General features: G+C 48.5%; 1 protein-coding gene across 5 annotated transcripts in view; it reads right to left on the minus strand.

Annotated features, from left to right (window-relative positions):
* Window positions 1–12,384, minus strand: part of FOXP4 (forkhead box P4) — a 144,610-nt gene that overhangs the window by 41,286 nt on the left and 90,940 nt on the right. For 3 of the 5 annotated variants that reach the window (XM_054025523.1, XM_054025520.1, XM_054025519.1), the window contains one exon: window positions 1,120–1,270. In XM_054025523.1, the coding sequence (XP_053881498.1) occupies window positions 1,120–1,270 (151 nt within the window). The remainder of the gene's footprint in view (window positions 1–1,119; window positions 1,271–12,384) is intronic. The other 2 variants (XM_054025524.1, XM_054025522.1) reach the window with 1 other exon arrangement.

The raw sequence follows: 12,384 nt of genomic DNA on the forward strand, positions 1-12,384 counted from the left end.
AGGGAGAGAGGAGGAAAACACACGCATGGAGACAAGGGTGAAGATATGGACCCGAGAACCACCGTTGCCCAACAGTAACCTGCGCTGAGAAGAACCCAGCGAAGGGCAGCTTTTAGTTTAATCTAAGGGGGGTGAAGAACACCAGCCTGACAGCCTTGAAGGCCTGAGCGCTATCTAGCCATGGTAGCAACAGCAGCAACAGCTTCCCTCTTGCTGCCTCGACTACTGCCACAGAAAATTCAGTGGGTCTGGTTTGCAGGCATGCGAGGGAACCTTTCTTTCAGGCTTTGCTACATGAGGCAGCCAAACTCCCCCACAAAGTTTTGTTTCGAACGTCGGGGTCCAATAAACCCACTGCTCAGTGGAAACGGCCCAGTTTCACCTGGCGTTCTGTCCCGCCTGCCGGAGCCACACACTTTCAACAGGCAGCTGTAAATGATCATTTGGCCCTGGCCCCAGGCTTGCTTCGAAAGGATCACGAAGCTCTCGGAATGAGCTGGAAGGAGTTTCCAGTGCATGACCCAAACCTGGGAGAGTCCTGAGTGAATCTGGGGGAAATCATGCCTTGCTCTGGCCTCTGCCCTTCACCCACATGGGCCACCCCTCCACAGACAAACAGGGCATTCATTCTCCAGGCATAAGAACTCTGCCTTCTGGGCACACATCCCTCGTTCCCAGCGTCTGCCTGTACCACCAACCCCACACAGGAACCTCTATCAGCCAGGGCATTAAACAACAGGAACCATATACGCAAACTCAGGGCCCAGTCCTGTTCCCACTGATGTTAAAGGCAAAACTCCCATCGCCTCCTTCATTGGCAGCAGGATTGGGCCCTGAACTTATAGAATATACCTCAACTGCTCCTGTGCAATTTTACGGCTATTGATTCTATGAATCACTGTTACCGCTCCTGTATAGCCCATGATTGTGCTGGAGAGAGACTGACTCAACCAGGCCTAAAGTGCACCGAAAACCACCCAGTTGCTACTAAAAGCCTAAGAGCTCGGAGGCTGCGTTTGTAGCTGCTACACATGGGTAACGCCCACCAGGCCGACTGGAGCAGAGGGCTCGGGCTTTAAAGGACAGAACAAGAGCGAGGAGGTTTGCCACGCGCTTTACCTTGTGGAAGGGTCTGCAGGGGAACGGTGCCTTGTCCCGGCTGAAGGCTGACCAGCCCTTGTCGCTGAAGGTTTAACAAGTGCTGCTGCTGCAGCTGTTGCATCTGCAGTAGCTGCTGTTGGAACGCCAGCTGTTTATTCCCTAATGGCTGCTAGGAGACAAAAGGAAAAAAAAAAATCAAAACATTATTTTCGACACTGCAACCGAGGCCTTGCAGGGAATAAGGGCCCCGCTGAGCAGCACGGAGTGCCGGATCCCGGCATCAGCCCTACGCCTGGTCAGCACAGACCTTTGTCCTAAATCGCTGGTCCTCGGTAGCCAGTCAGCATGTAGCCAAGACAGAGTCTTTGATCTATCGGAAGAGGAGGAGAAGGAAGAGAGGAAAAAAAAAAAAAAAAAAAGAGGGAGGAGAGAGAGTGTGTGCTTGCTTAGAGAACGGAGCGCTCCAGCTCCATCTGTTCGATGAGTATTTCCAACGCCTGTGCATTGGGATCACACAGGGGGATAAAAAACACTACCGCTGCTTTGCACTGCTATTCGGTGGCTGGCCGAGGCTCTCCACACACCTTAGAAACATTAGCCCGTTGAGCTTCCTGCAAAGAAGGCAAAGTTATCATTAACCCTATATTACAACCACGGTTACCAGGGGTGTTTCCCAGGGCTAGAAAGAGGCCAAGGTGGGTAAATAACATCCCCATTTTACAGAGAAATAATTATTTTTACCAAATAATTAGCTATTTAAGCATCACAAGCCTGCTGTCAGGTAGTTGTTGGACAATTTGTACAGAACCTGGCACAGTGGGGCCCCCTTCTTGGCTGGTGCCTACGCACTGCCGTAAAAGATAACGTATAAGAACTTGGCTTCTAGGAAATGTCCACTTAATCTCCTGGGGCAAACAGTTGGCTTATGGCCTGTAACAGGACCGTTTGTATTCCTTGCTAAACTGATTTCTCCCCCGCTCCTCTTTGAGTATTTACGGTTGTAACTCTGGATAGCCTTGCTGTTCATACAAGTGTTTAACCTCTTCTTGAATCTTGCTCAGCTCATGGGCCTCCAGGCTAACTTGTGGCAATGAGTTCCACAGGCTCTGTGTGTAATTGTATTCCCTGTGCTCAATTTTTGAAGGTGCCACCTCACAGTTGCATCAAACGTTCCCATGTTCTTGACTGATGAGACGGGGGAAGTGGAGGTTCCTGATCTCCCTTCTCTATCCCATCTGTTAATACTGTATGCTATTATTTGTATTGCAGCAGTGCCTAGACGCCCCAGTCCTGGCCAAGGATCCCATGGTGCTAGGTACTGCACAGATACAAAACAAAGGCAAGGTTCAGCTGTGCTGTAGGGTGGGCAAGCACACGCTTTATACCTGCTGTTCAGGTTGCAGTGTTCCAAGCCCCTAATCACGTGCATTGCCAGTCTTTGGTCCCCCCACCCCTTTAATTTTACACCCCGGAGATGGAACCCAGGCCCCCAATTCCCAGCCCGCAGGTGCAGAGACAAACACAGAAAGGTAAAGCAGCTGCCTGGAAGACCACAGACTGTACTGCTCAGATAAGACACCCACCTATCAGCTGACTAACTCAGTGGTTCTCAACCTATTACCACTGTAGGCCACAAAGGCAGCTCTCTGTGTTTACATGGGCTGCATCCACACAACATATATACTACCCGTATGGCCCTGAGGATGTCACATGGGCTGCAGTGGTGTGCTGGTTGAGAACCACGGCTCTAACTGGTATAACCCTGCTAGGCTGGGGCCATCTCTGGGGAGGTGACAAGAAAGTAACTAGAGGGGGAGAAGTAACAGGGGAGGAGGGAAAGGGCAGCCGCTGATCTGTGGCAGGGTGGGAGAGAGGGAGTCTGTCTGTACCTGCCCACTCACATCACAGCCATGAGCTTTGCCATAACCCTTCGAATTCTGGATTCCTTGGACCTGTTGTCAGCACACAGGCGGGCCAATGTCAGGTGTTAAGTAGGCTTTGCCTCTCTGAGGGCAGAGAAAGTTGGGAAACTTCCAGTTGCTGCTCCAGAAATCTTCTCTCACCTCAGATACACATTAACCCAAGACAGGGAGCTCCTGGAGAAGTAAAAATCCACAAGCCCTGGTCTTCACTGCACAGTTCACTCGAGCACTGCTCCAACCTGAATCCACACACAGATACCTCACAATCCTCTCCCCACCTCCCCCCCCGCAAGTTGGCGGCCCGAGGAAAAAGCTTTTTACAGTCGATGTTCTCACTTAGGTTGTAAGCTCTTCGGGGGCTTCGACCGCCTTTGTTCTGTGTTTGTACAGCGCCTAGCGCAACGGTGCCCCAGTCCATGGCTATGGCTCCTACGCGCCGAGGTAATACTGATAATAAATTATAATTATAATAAGGTTGGGTGAGGATTCACAGCTTAGAGCCCTGCCTTATACTGAGCATGAAGAACTGATCCAAACTGAACCTCTGCCCACGAAACCTGAACTAAACCCTGAGCTTCTAACCAGGAGCTGAGACACGTGGTAAATCTTGGGAGGAAAGACTCTTCCTGGAAAATTCCCAGGTAGGTGCAAGAGGTTTGGATCATTTTGGACACGACTGAGATAAACCCGGAAGCTTCTGACCGCAAGCAGGAGGGCGGTTAAACAGCATAGCTGGGAACCAGAAGCCCTGGACTCTGTCACCAGTACTCACTGTCTCTCACTGGTAAAGTCACTCACTTTGCCGTGCCTCAGTTTCTCCATCTACAACTGGGATAAGGATTAATCATTAGCATCTGCAAAGCATGGTGAGCTTTTGGGTTTCCTTGAAGAATAGTAGGGTATTTAGATCTTTAGTTCTCAATCACTGAGTCAGAGACGGACGAGACCCCGTCTTGCACATCTCCTGGCCAGGATGGTTCCCGAAGGAGAAATCAACAGGGCTTTATCCCCCAAGTCTCGGGGCTTCCCTGCGCTTGGTGACAAAGGCACAGACTATAGTGATCTCCTTTTGGAGAAAAAAACCCTTCATTTTCTTCATTTCTGGGGGAGGGATAGCTCAGTAGTTTGAGCATTGGCCTGCTACACCCAGGGTTGCGAGTTCAATCCTTGAGGGGGCCACTTGGGGATCTGGGGCAAAATCAGTACTTGGTCCTGCTAGTGAAGGCAGGGGGCTGGACTCAATGACCTTTCAAGGTCCCTTCCAGTTCTAGGAGATGGGATATCTCCATTATTATTTTTTTATTTTTATTATTTAACTCTAGTGTGCGCTGTCTCCCAGGCACCCAAAGGTAGCTGGTGTACTTCAAGGCAAGGCCAGGAATGCTGGGGGTGAGACAGACTCCTAGCCAGGAGACCAGGGAAGACTATCTTCACAGCACTTTGGTGGGGAAAAGATACGAGGAGAGCGGATCCCCGAAAGCCCCAAAGGAGGCAGAAGTTGCGCTCAGTGGTTGCCAGACAGTCATTCGCGTTGGGAAGAGTTTTATGGGGGTGTGAGACGCACACACACAGACCTGGAGAGGAGGGCGGGGAGCCCAGCCCTTGCCTTTGTTACCAACGGCAGCCAGAGTTTACTTTCTCCCTTCCCCATGGGCCTTTCGGCAAGCACAGGTTCCTGCCTGTTACATCAGGCCACCTGAACACTGCCTCATTCACTCAACTTCCAGGCTGTAAAACAGAAGGAAATTGGGAGCGGATTAAGTCATTAGGATCCCCGGGGCAAATCACTTTCACCTCATAACTCAATAGGGCTCTTTATCTTTTCCATCTACCTGCTCCAGAGTCCTAGGAACCCTGGCGGGGGCAGCAGCAGCTGTGGCACCATCTCCCACGGGCCTCCGGCATGTATATGGGCAAGAAACTCAACGCACAAAATCAGCAGGGCGAGACCACTTCTCCGCAGCACCTGTCAGCAGGGGATCTCAAAGTACTTCCGACTCTACAGCCCTGTGTGGGGCACTGGAGGATCGCACCCATTTTACAGACGGCCACACAGAGAAGAGACTTGCCCGAGATCAGGGGTACGAGCTGGGAACGGAACCCAGGAGTCCTGCCTCCCAGTCTCCTGCTCTAAAAACCACAGCTGCACTGAATAAATACTAACCTTTGCCCTTTGGGAGGGGAGGTGTCATGGCCATTTTTAGGCCAGTCACACTCAGTTCCAGTTTAACCATCAAACTGCTGAGCGTGGTGTGTGTGTGCGCGCGTGTGTAAAGTCACATCAGCTTTGTCTGGCTTCAATGTCATTCAAAATTAATAATCCCATGGGGCCTTTGGCTGGTGCTTGGGCCACGTGTGCCCCAAAACGCTTCATGAGTCTTGGATGGTTTTATCACTTGATGATTACTTGTTTGTGCCCTCTGAAGCACCTGGCATCGGCCATTTTTGGAAGACAGGATACTGGGCTGGATGGGCCATTGGTCTGACCCAGTACGGCCGTTCTTATGTAGGGTTTCTAATAGCCCAGCCTCCTCCCCTGCCCAAAATCAGGTGGGTTAGTTGCAAATATGTTATATATAGCACAAATTCCGCAAAAGACAAACAAAACAAAAAAAAAATAGCCCCCCACACCCAGCTATACCCTCTACCCCCACCCTTTTGCCCTCCAGCAAGCCACATCCCTCCATCTCCCTCTTACAGCAGTAGGGAGCGGGTAATACATTCTGCCAGGGAAAATAAAGTTTCCTTCTGGTGTTGCCTGGCCGCTTGCGTCCTTCCCTCCCCCACTGCAAGATGTGCGGCTGCCATAGTCTGTGGGTTTCTCTGGACACTTTCACTTTCAGAGGTCATCCGCGGCACGCTCTTGATAGAACCAATGAAGTATGAAGCTTATCTGCCCACCGATAAAAATCTCAAACACAAAGAAAGTAATTCCTGAGCTGCACTCTGCCAGTCACCAGCACCCATTGGGGCGCTCCGTTCTCTCGTGTTGTGGGGGTGGGGAGATGAAAAGGGGGGGCTAGTAGGGAACAATCCAGGATCCTGTCCCTCCCCATCGCCCCCGTGATCCCCGTACTCCTCCCCAGCAACGGGGTCCGAGTTCCTTAACGCATTTTGTCTGCACTCTGTTTACATTAGACGCAGCTGAGTGGGTGCAGCTACTGGGGTAACAGGCGCCGTCACTTTGATTTATGAGCACATCAAGAGGAGTTTCGGCGTGACACTCTGGACTGACAGGAGCACTTCATTAATCTGACGCCTAGGTTACTTGCCAGCCAATCCCTGCGCGCTGCCTCCCCCCGCCCCGCCAAGCTGTACAATATCAGCCACTACACAGGGGCCACTGCTGGAGAGGCGACGCCGTTTAAAAAAGAAAAAAAAATCCCCCTCTCCCTCCCGTGTTCTTTGGAAGCACAAAGGGACCAAATTTGTAACAATAGGGACTGCTGGGTCTACCCTTGCCCTGGCTCTGTTTAGAGCAGCTTTACGTCAAAAGACAGTGGCAAGAAAATTACACCTGCCTGGACATCACTTCTGCTTTGCCCGCGCTTACCAAGCGGAAGATACGAATGCTATAAATTGCCCACCCCATGAAAATAAAACTACTCAGAGCTTTGCTTAGAGGGTCAGCATTACAAGACGTCTTAGTCTTATTTCAATGTGAGAGGTGGAAAATCCAGCCCAACTCCTGACTCAGCTGGACAACAGGGTCATCTCATGATTTCCTCCAGTGTGCACACCTGGTCTCTCTCATGCTCTCACCCACCGCTCTCTGCTCGCTCTCACCCCATTGGTACAAAACAAGGAAATTGAGACAGCAGACTCTGCTGTATTCAAATCTCAAACTCCCAAGGTCCGTCCCCCAGGTCACTGCAAGTGACCTCTGGAAGAGATACATATGGTACATCACTGCATCCGCCCGGACAGGATATAGTCCCGACATGCTTTCCTGCGCTCTCCTCCATCCTCCTCTTTTCCTGTTCTTCCCCCACTCCTCAGGAGGTTTCCAACTATGCTCTGGTTCCACTTTTCCGCCTGCAGAGATCTGAAACTCTCCTGCATGGCAGGCTGCTACCTGTTCTGAACCTCATTACACAATACAAAGACCCAGGCAGAAAGAGATGCCCACCTGCTGATCCCCCGACCCCCGAAGACAAGTCGATAACTTAGAGTCACACCACACTAATCCATGAACTCAATTGAAGGGAAAGAAGCCGCTCAGTTTACAAACATTGTAGTGGGGTTCATAATTAAATACTACCATGGTTGCCATGAAGGAGACAGCACCGGCCAACAGCTACTACATGGCGGTATTTGTGATAATGCATTTATTCCCCCTTCCTTTTGGCAAACAATGTTTACAGTTCACAGTTTACCACCAAGTGCTTCCTGTTGGCAAATGGTGACTTTTTAATGGCCGCCACCCTGATTCACTTTGTGAAATTGATCTCTATTCAGAAGGGGACCACCCCATGGCCTATGCACAACTTACGCAGCTGTAAGACAACAGGTGCCTGCCATGTTAAGTGAGGCATCAGACTGGTGCTGGCCCTGTGCACAAGAGTGAACTGCACCATTACCAGGTGGTATATTGATCGTGAAACAGGTCCCAAGGCCCATTTCCAAGCTGCGATTCTTTGTGCTCAGACCAGTTCAAAATATCCCTAACACACCCGCTTTGCCCTTAATTTCAAAGCTCTTCCTTTCCCAGCCAACTTGTTTTTGTCGGTCACTCATGGCACTGGTGCAGAGCCCTTTCCTTGCTGCAACTCTCCTTTCCATATTGGGATCCCTTTGGAAACCTCTTTGCTGAGTTTGCAGGCAGGCTTCATGGTGTTTAGGAGAGTATTTTTCCATACACATGCACCTCTTTGATTACTTAGCATATACTGAATAATCCTCCCCAAAAACAGTATTAATTTTAAGGAATCCTTAGAAAACAAGAAGACATCGATTCCTGTTGGATCATTAATTAATAATCTATAAGCAGCTTTTTAAACGGAGTTAAATGCCTAGGCGAGCCCTTTGCCAGAGCTCAGTAGAGGTACTGCAATATAATGTCTGTGGCCAATGGGAAAAGCTGCTCTGAGAAACGCAGATTTAAGCCTCTTGGGTTTCTTGAGCATATCTGGATATTTCAGCCACCAGGATGTAGTTTGGATCAAGTCTGACCCCTCCACCTTGTAGGTCAATGCTACAACAATAAAGGGGATCGACTAGATGACCTCTTTCGGCCTTACATTTCTATAGTTCTCCTTTAAGGGCCTGAGTCAAAGCCTATTGAAGTCAATGGGAGTCTTTCCATTGATTTGATCAGTCACTGGCTCAGGCCCTAAGGCCTCAATTCTGCAAAGCATTTAGACACCCACTTAAGTACAGCCTCATTCAGTAAATCACTCAACCACGTTTCACTTCTAAGGCCTTGTCTACACTGCCACTTACAGCGCTGAAACTTTCTTCGCTCAGGGGGGTGAAAAAACAGCCAGGCTCACAGTGCTGGCAGAAATTCCCCTCACGGAGGTGGTTTTATTACAGCGCTGGGAGAGCTCTCCCCCAGCGCTGGAGCCGCGACTACACAGCCACGTTAAAGCACTGCGTCGGTTATGTAGACATACCCTAAGTCTCGCTGAAGTCAAGGGGACTTGAGCAGATGCCCAAAGTTAAGTGTGTGCTTTGCTGAACAGGGATGGGCTGCTGAAGGGGACTTCTGGGGCATATATTCCCGTGGTCTTGCCATACCAAAAGATGGCGCAAAAGCAACCCCTATGCAGGAGACCAACAAAAAGCTCCTCACAGATGCCAACGGAGATGTGGCTTGTACATAACGTAAGAAAATAAGAATGGCCATGCTGGGTCAGACCAATGGTCCACCTAGTTCAGTATCCTGTCTTTCGCCAGTGACCAGCGCCAGGTGTTTCAGAGAGAGTGAACGGAACAGGGCAATTTATCGAGTGATCCATCTCTTGTCATCCAGTCCCAGAAATGTGGGAGCAGTCCAGAACAAACCTTGTTCCATACTACATAAAGACAAATTATTTCATTTTTTTTTAAAAAGAGAAACAAACCTCAAACACGCAGAATACGCATGAGATCATTTAACAATTCAGCCATTCTGAGAAGACTTTCAAAGTGGTCTTCTGGGAATAGAATGCCAATGCTGTATAGGACGCACAAACCCTAAACCCCTACCACTAACTTAATTCTCCACTTTGCCTAAAAAAAATAAATAAAGGGAAAGCAGTATTTTTCTTCTGCATAGTAAAGTTTCAAAGTTGTATTCAGCCAATGTTCAGCTGTAAACTTTTGAAATAACAATCATAACGTTTTGTTCAGAGTTACCGACATTTCAGAGTAACGAACAACCTTCATTCCCGAGGTGTTCGGAATTCTGAGGTTCTACTGTAGATGAAATGAGAGACCGGGGCTAATGGAAATATAAGGAATAAACAGAGTAGCAATACTCCACGGATGGTTCCAGCAAGCCAGCACTAAGCCAGCAATTTGCCAGATCCTGGCATGTGACATCAAACAGTGCGGAGGAGAAGTTACCCCAAAAGTAAGGGCTCGTCTACACTTACAGATGTCCTGCCATAGCTATGTGTGATTTGTTACTAGATTAGCTATGCTGGTAAAAGCCCACAGACACAACAGATCGACAAACTATACCAACCTAAGCATTTTTATACTGATCTAACAGTAGAGGGTTATGCCATTATTGCTATACCGGTGTCACTATACTGGAAAAAGCCTCCTAGTGTAGACAAGGCCTAACTCACAATGGGCTCACATCTCAGAGCGGGGAGAATATTCACACTTCAGTGGACTCCTGAGCATACAAGAACCACCTGCACGTAACACATGGGGCGGGCTTCATCTCACATCTGTGGGGGGTTGTGATTGCAGACAAGCTTTGCATCTTCACCAGTGAGGTGTCCACACTGGGTCTCTTACAGGTGTTTGTATCTAGGTTGGTGTTGGACACTAGACGGCACGGCCACGTGTCAACTCCACAGCCCTTGTGCCCAGCTGATTTCTCAGGCTATCAGTCTTTCCCCACAGGTTTTCAATCAGACGGGCGCACGTGGCTCTAAATTTTCAACTCCAGCAAGATCACGGCCAAAGCAGGTTCCATGCCAGCTGTCACCAAACACCTTCCTGAGAGGCAGGTCAGCTTTTCCTGGACCTCTGCCCATTCTCATTGAGTTAGTGCTTACAGGGGATACCATTGCACCGCGTAGGACAGTGGTGCCTGGCGTGACCAAGTATGCACAGTGAAGAGCCCTCTTCACAGAAGGCAACAGGGCAATCGCCTCCATGGGTATTATTCTGAGGACGCTTTTGGCCCAATGGAACTAGGTTAACATGGACACCTTCTTACGCCTCTGACCATTGTTCTCTTTCTACTTCTTCCACTCTTAGAGACTGGGTCATCAAACTAGAAGAGACAAGGGGCCTTTTAATGGATTAAACCTTCATTCATACTCATCAACTGGAATAAATGAGACAACTGAAGTCTGCTGTCACCCCAGATGGGGGTAGGTTGAGTGAGTCCAGATAGATAGGGGAATTCTAGGAATGAAGACAAATAGGATTCTTATCCCCACACAGGACCCTACTGGTCCTGGTGACACAGTTATCCTGCAATCACCTTAAGATGCTTTCTTATCAGATAGAACCAAGATGTAGTTTTAGAGCGGGTGGAAATTTTTTGATTTCCCTTCTCCCTGCAAAATGGCCTGATTTTGAAAATAATTTTTTGTGTGCGCAAAAACTTTGATTTTCTCAATATTTTCCATTTCTCAGCAAAAAAATTTCATTTACAGTTTTTGATGTTTATCTCATTTTCCGTTATTTGACGGTTGAGTGTTATTTAACGTATTTCTTTTCCGAATGCCATTTTCGATGGGTCAGCTGAAGTCATGTGGTAGGTTTTCCCCTCCCCCAAAAATTGAAAAACGAAAACTTGATTTCACAAATTGAAAAACATCAGTTTTGGAAATCCATTTTTTAATAGTTTAAAGAAACTGGGAAAAAAAGTTCTCTGGGAGTTTTAAGGAAAAAAAAGCCATAAAAATTGATTCATTCCAAAAGTTATCAGAACAAAAACATATTTATGTATATATATTCTCATATCCAGATTTACACAGAGGTTTGATCAATTCAGTTTTACCCTTTGGTTAAAGATTGACTCAATATTCCTTAACAATCCTGGTTAATAATGTCCAGGTCCTTGTGAACCTCAGTTACAGCAGGGATCCAGAATTAGGAAGGATGACCTAGTTTAGGAGAGAAGGGATATGCGGGTGTTGAAGGGCCCTTTGTCTCTTAGGGTACGTCTACACTGCCAACACACCCACTCCCCGGGGCAGAGAGTTTCAAAGCTCGGGTCAACCAACTCTGGCTTGGGGAACTTGGCTACGGGGCTAAAAATAGAAGTGCAGATGTTCCAGCTCAGGCTCTGATACCAACCCTCTCGCCGGGTCTCAGAGCCTGAGCTGCAGCCCAAGTGGGAATGTCTACACTGCTATTCTTAGCCCTGTAATGCAAGCCCCATGAGCCCAAGTCAGCTGATCTGGGCTCTGAAACTCACTGCTGTGGACCTGGTTTTTTTCTTTTCCCCTTCCAGTTTAGATGTACCAGTACTCACAAGAGGTGGGTGATGAAACAGCAGGTGCTCTGTGGAAACCACATCTATCATCAAAACATTACAAGTTCAAAGCGTCGTCTGTACTGGGTATTTTGTTTGGTTTTTGCAATGGCACTGTAATATTGGTGCAAATGCCCAGTGTAGATGTGCTGTACTGATGCGACTTACCCTGCTAACTTATTGGGTTTTAACCACACCAGTGCAAGATCCATTTTTCAGTAGTGCAGCGTGCCTGTATTAATAATACCTACCAAGTTTTTACACTGTGTTTGTCATCTGCAGATCTCCAAGCGCTATACAAAAGAGAGGCCTTATGCTCATTTTACAGGTGGGGAAAGAGAGAGAGAGAGAGAGAGAGAGAGAAAGAAAGAAAGAGGTGAAGTGATTCACCCAAGGTCACTCAGCAGGCAGAGAGTAGGAATAGAACCCAGGTCATTTCAGGCACAATCCACTGCCCTATTCACTAGACCACACTGCCTCCCTTTGCATTACAGCACATTAGAGGTAGTAGAGAATACCAGTGCATATTCCCCCTTGTCTAGATAAGCCTTAACAAGGCTACTTAAGTGGGCAGCCACAATCAAGGAACAAAACACGTGTCCCACCCCACCCCACAGACATGGAAGAGTTCCAACAAGAGCTGGAAAAGGTGGTTTCCTGTGGGAGCTTGTGTCCCAGATCAGGGGGACCCATAGCTGCTGCGACCTCACCCAC

Source organism: Malaclemys terrapin, chromosome 4 (assembly GCF_027887155.1).
Source record: "Malaclemys terrapin pileata isolate rMalTer1 chromosome 4, rMalTer1.hap1, whole genome shotgun sequence".
Lineage (NCBI taxonomy): Eukaryota > Metazoa > Chordata > Testudines > Emydidae > Malaclemys > Malaclemys terrapin.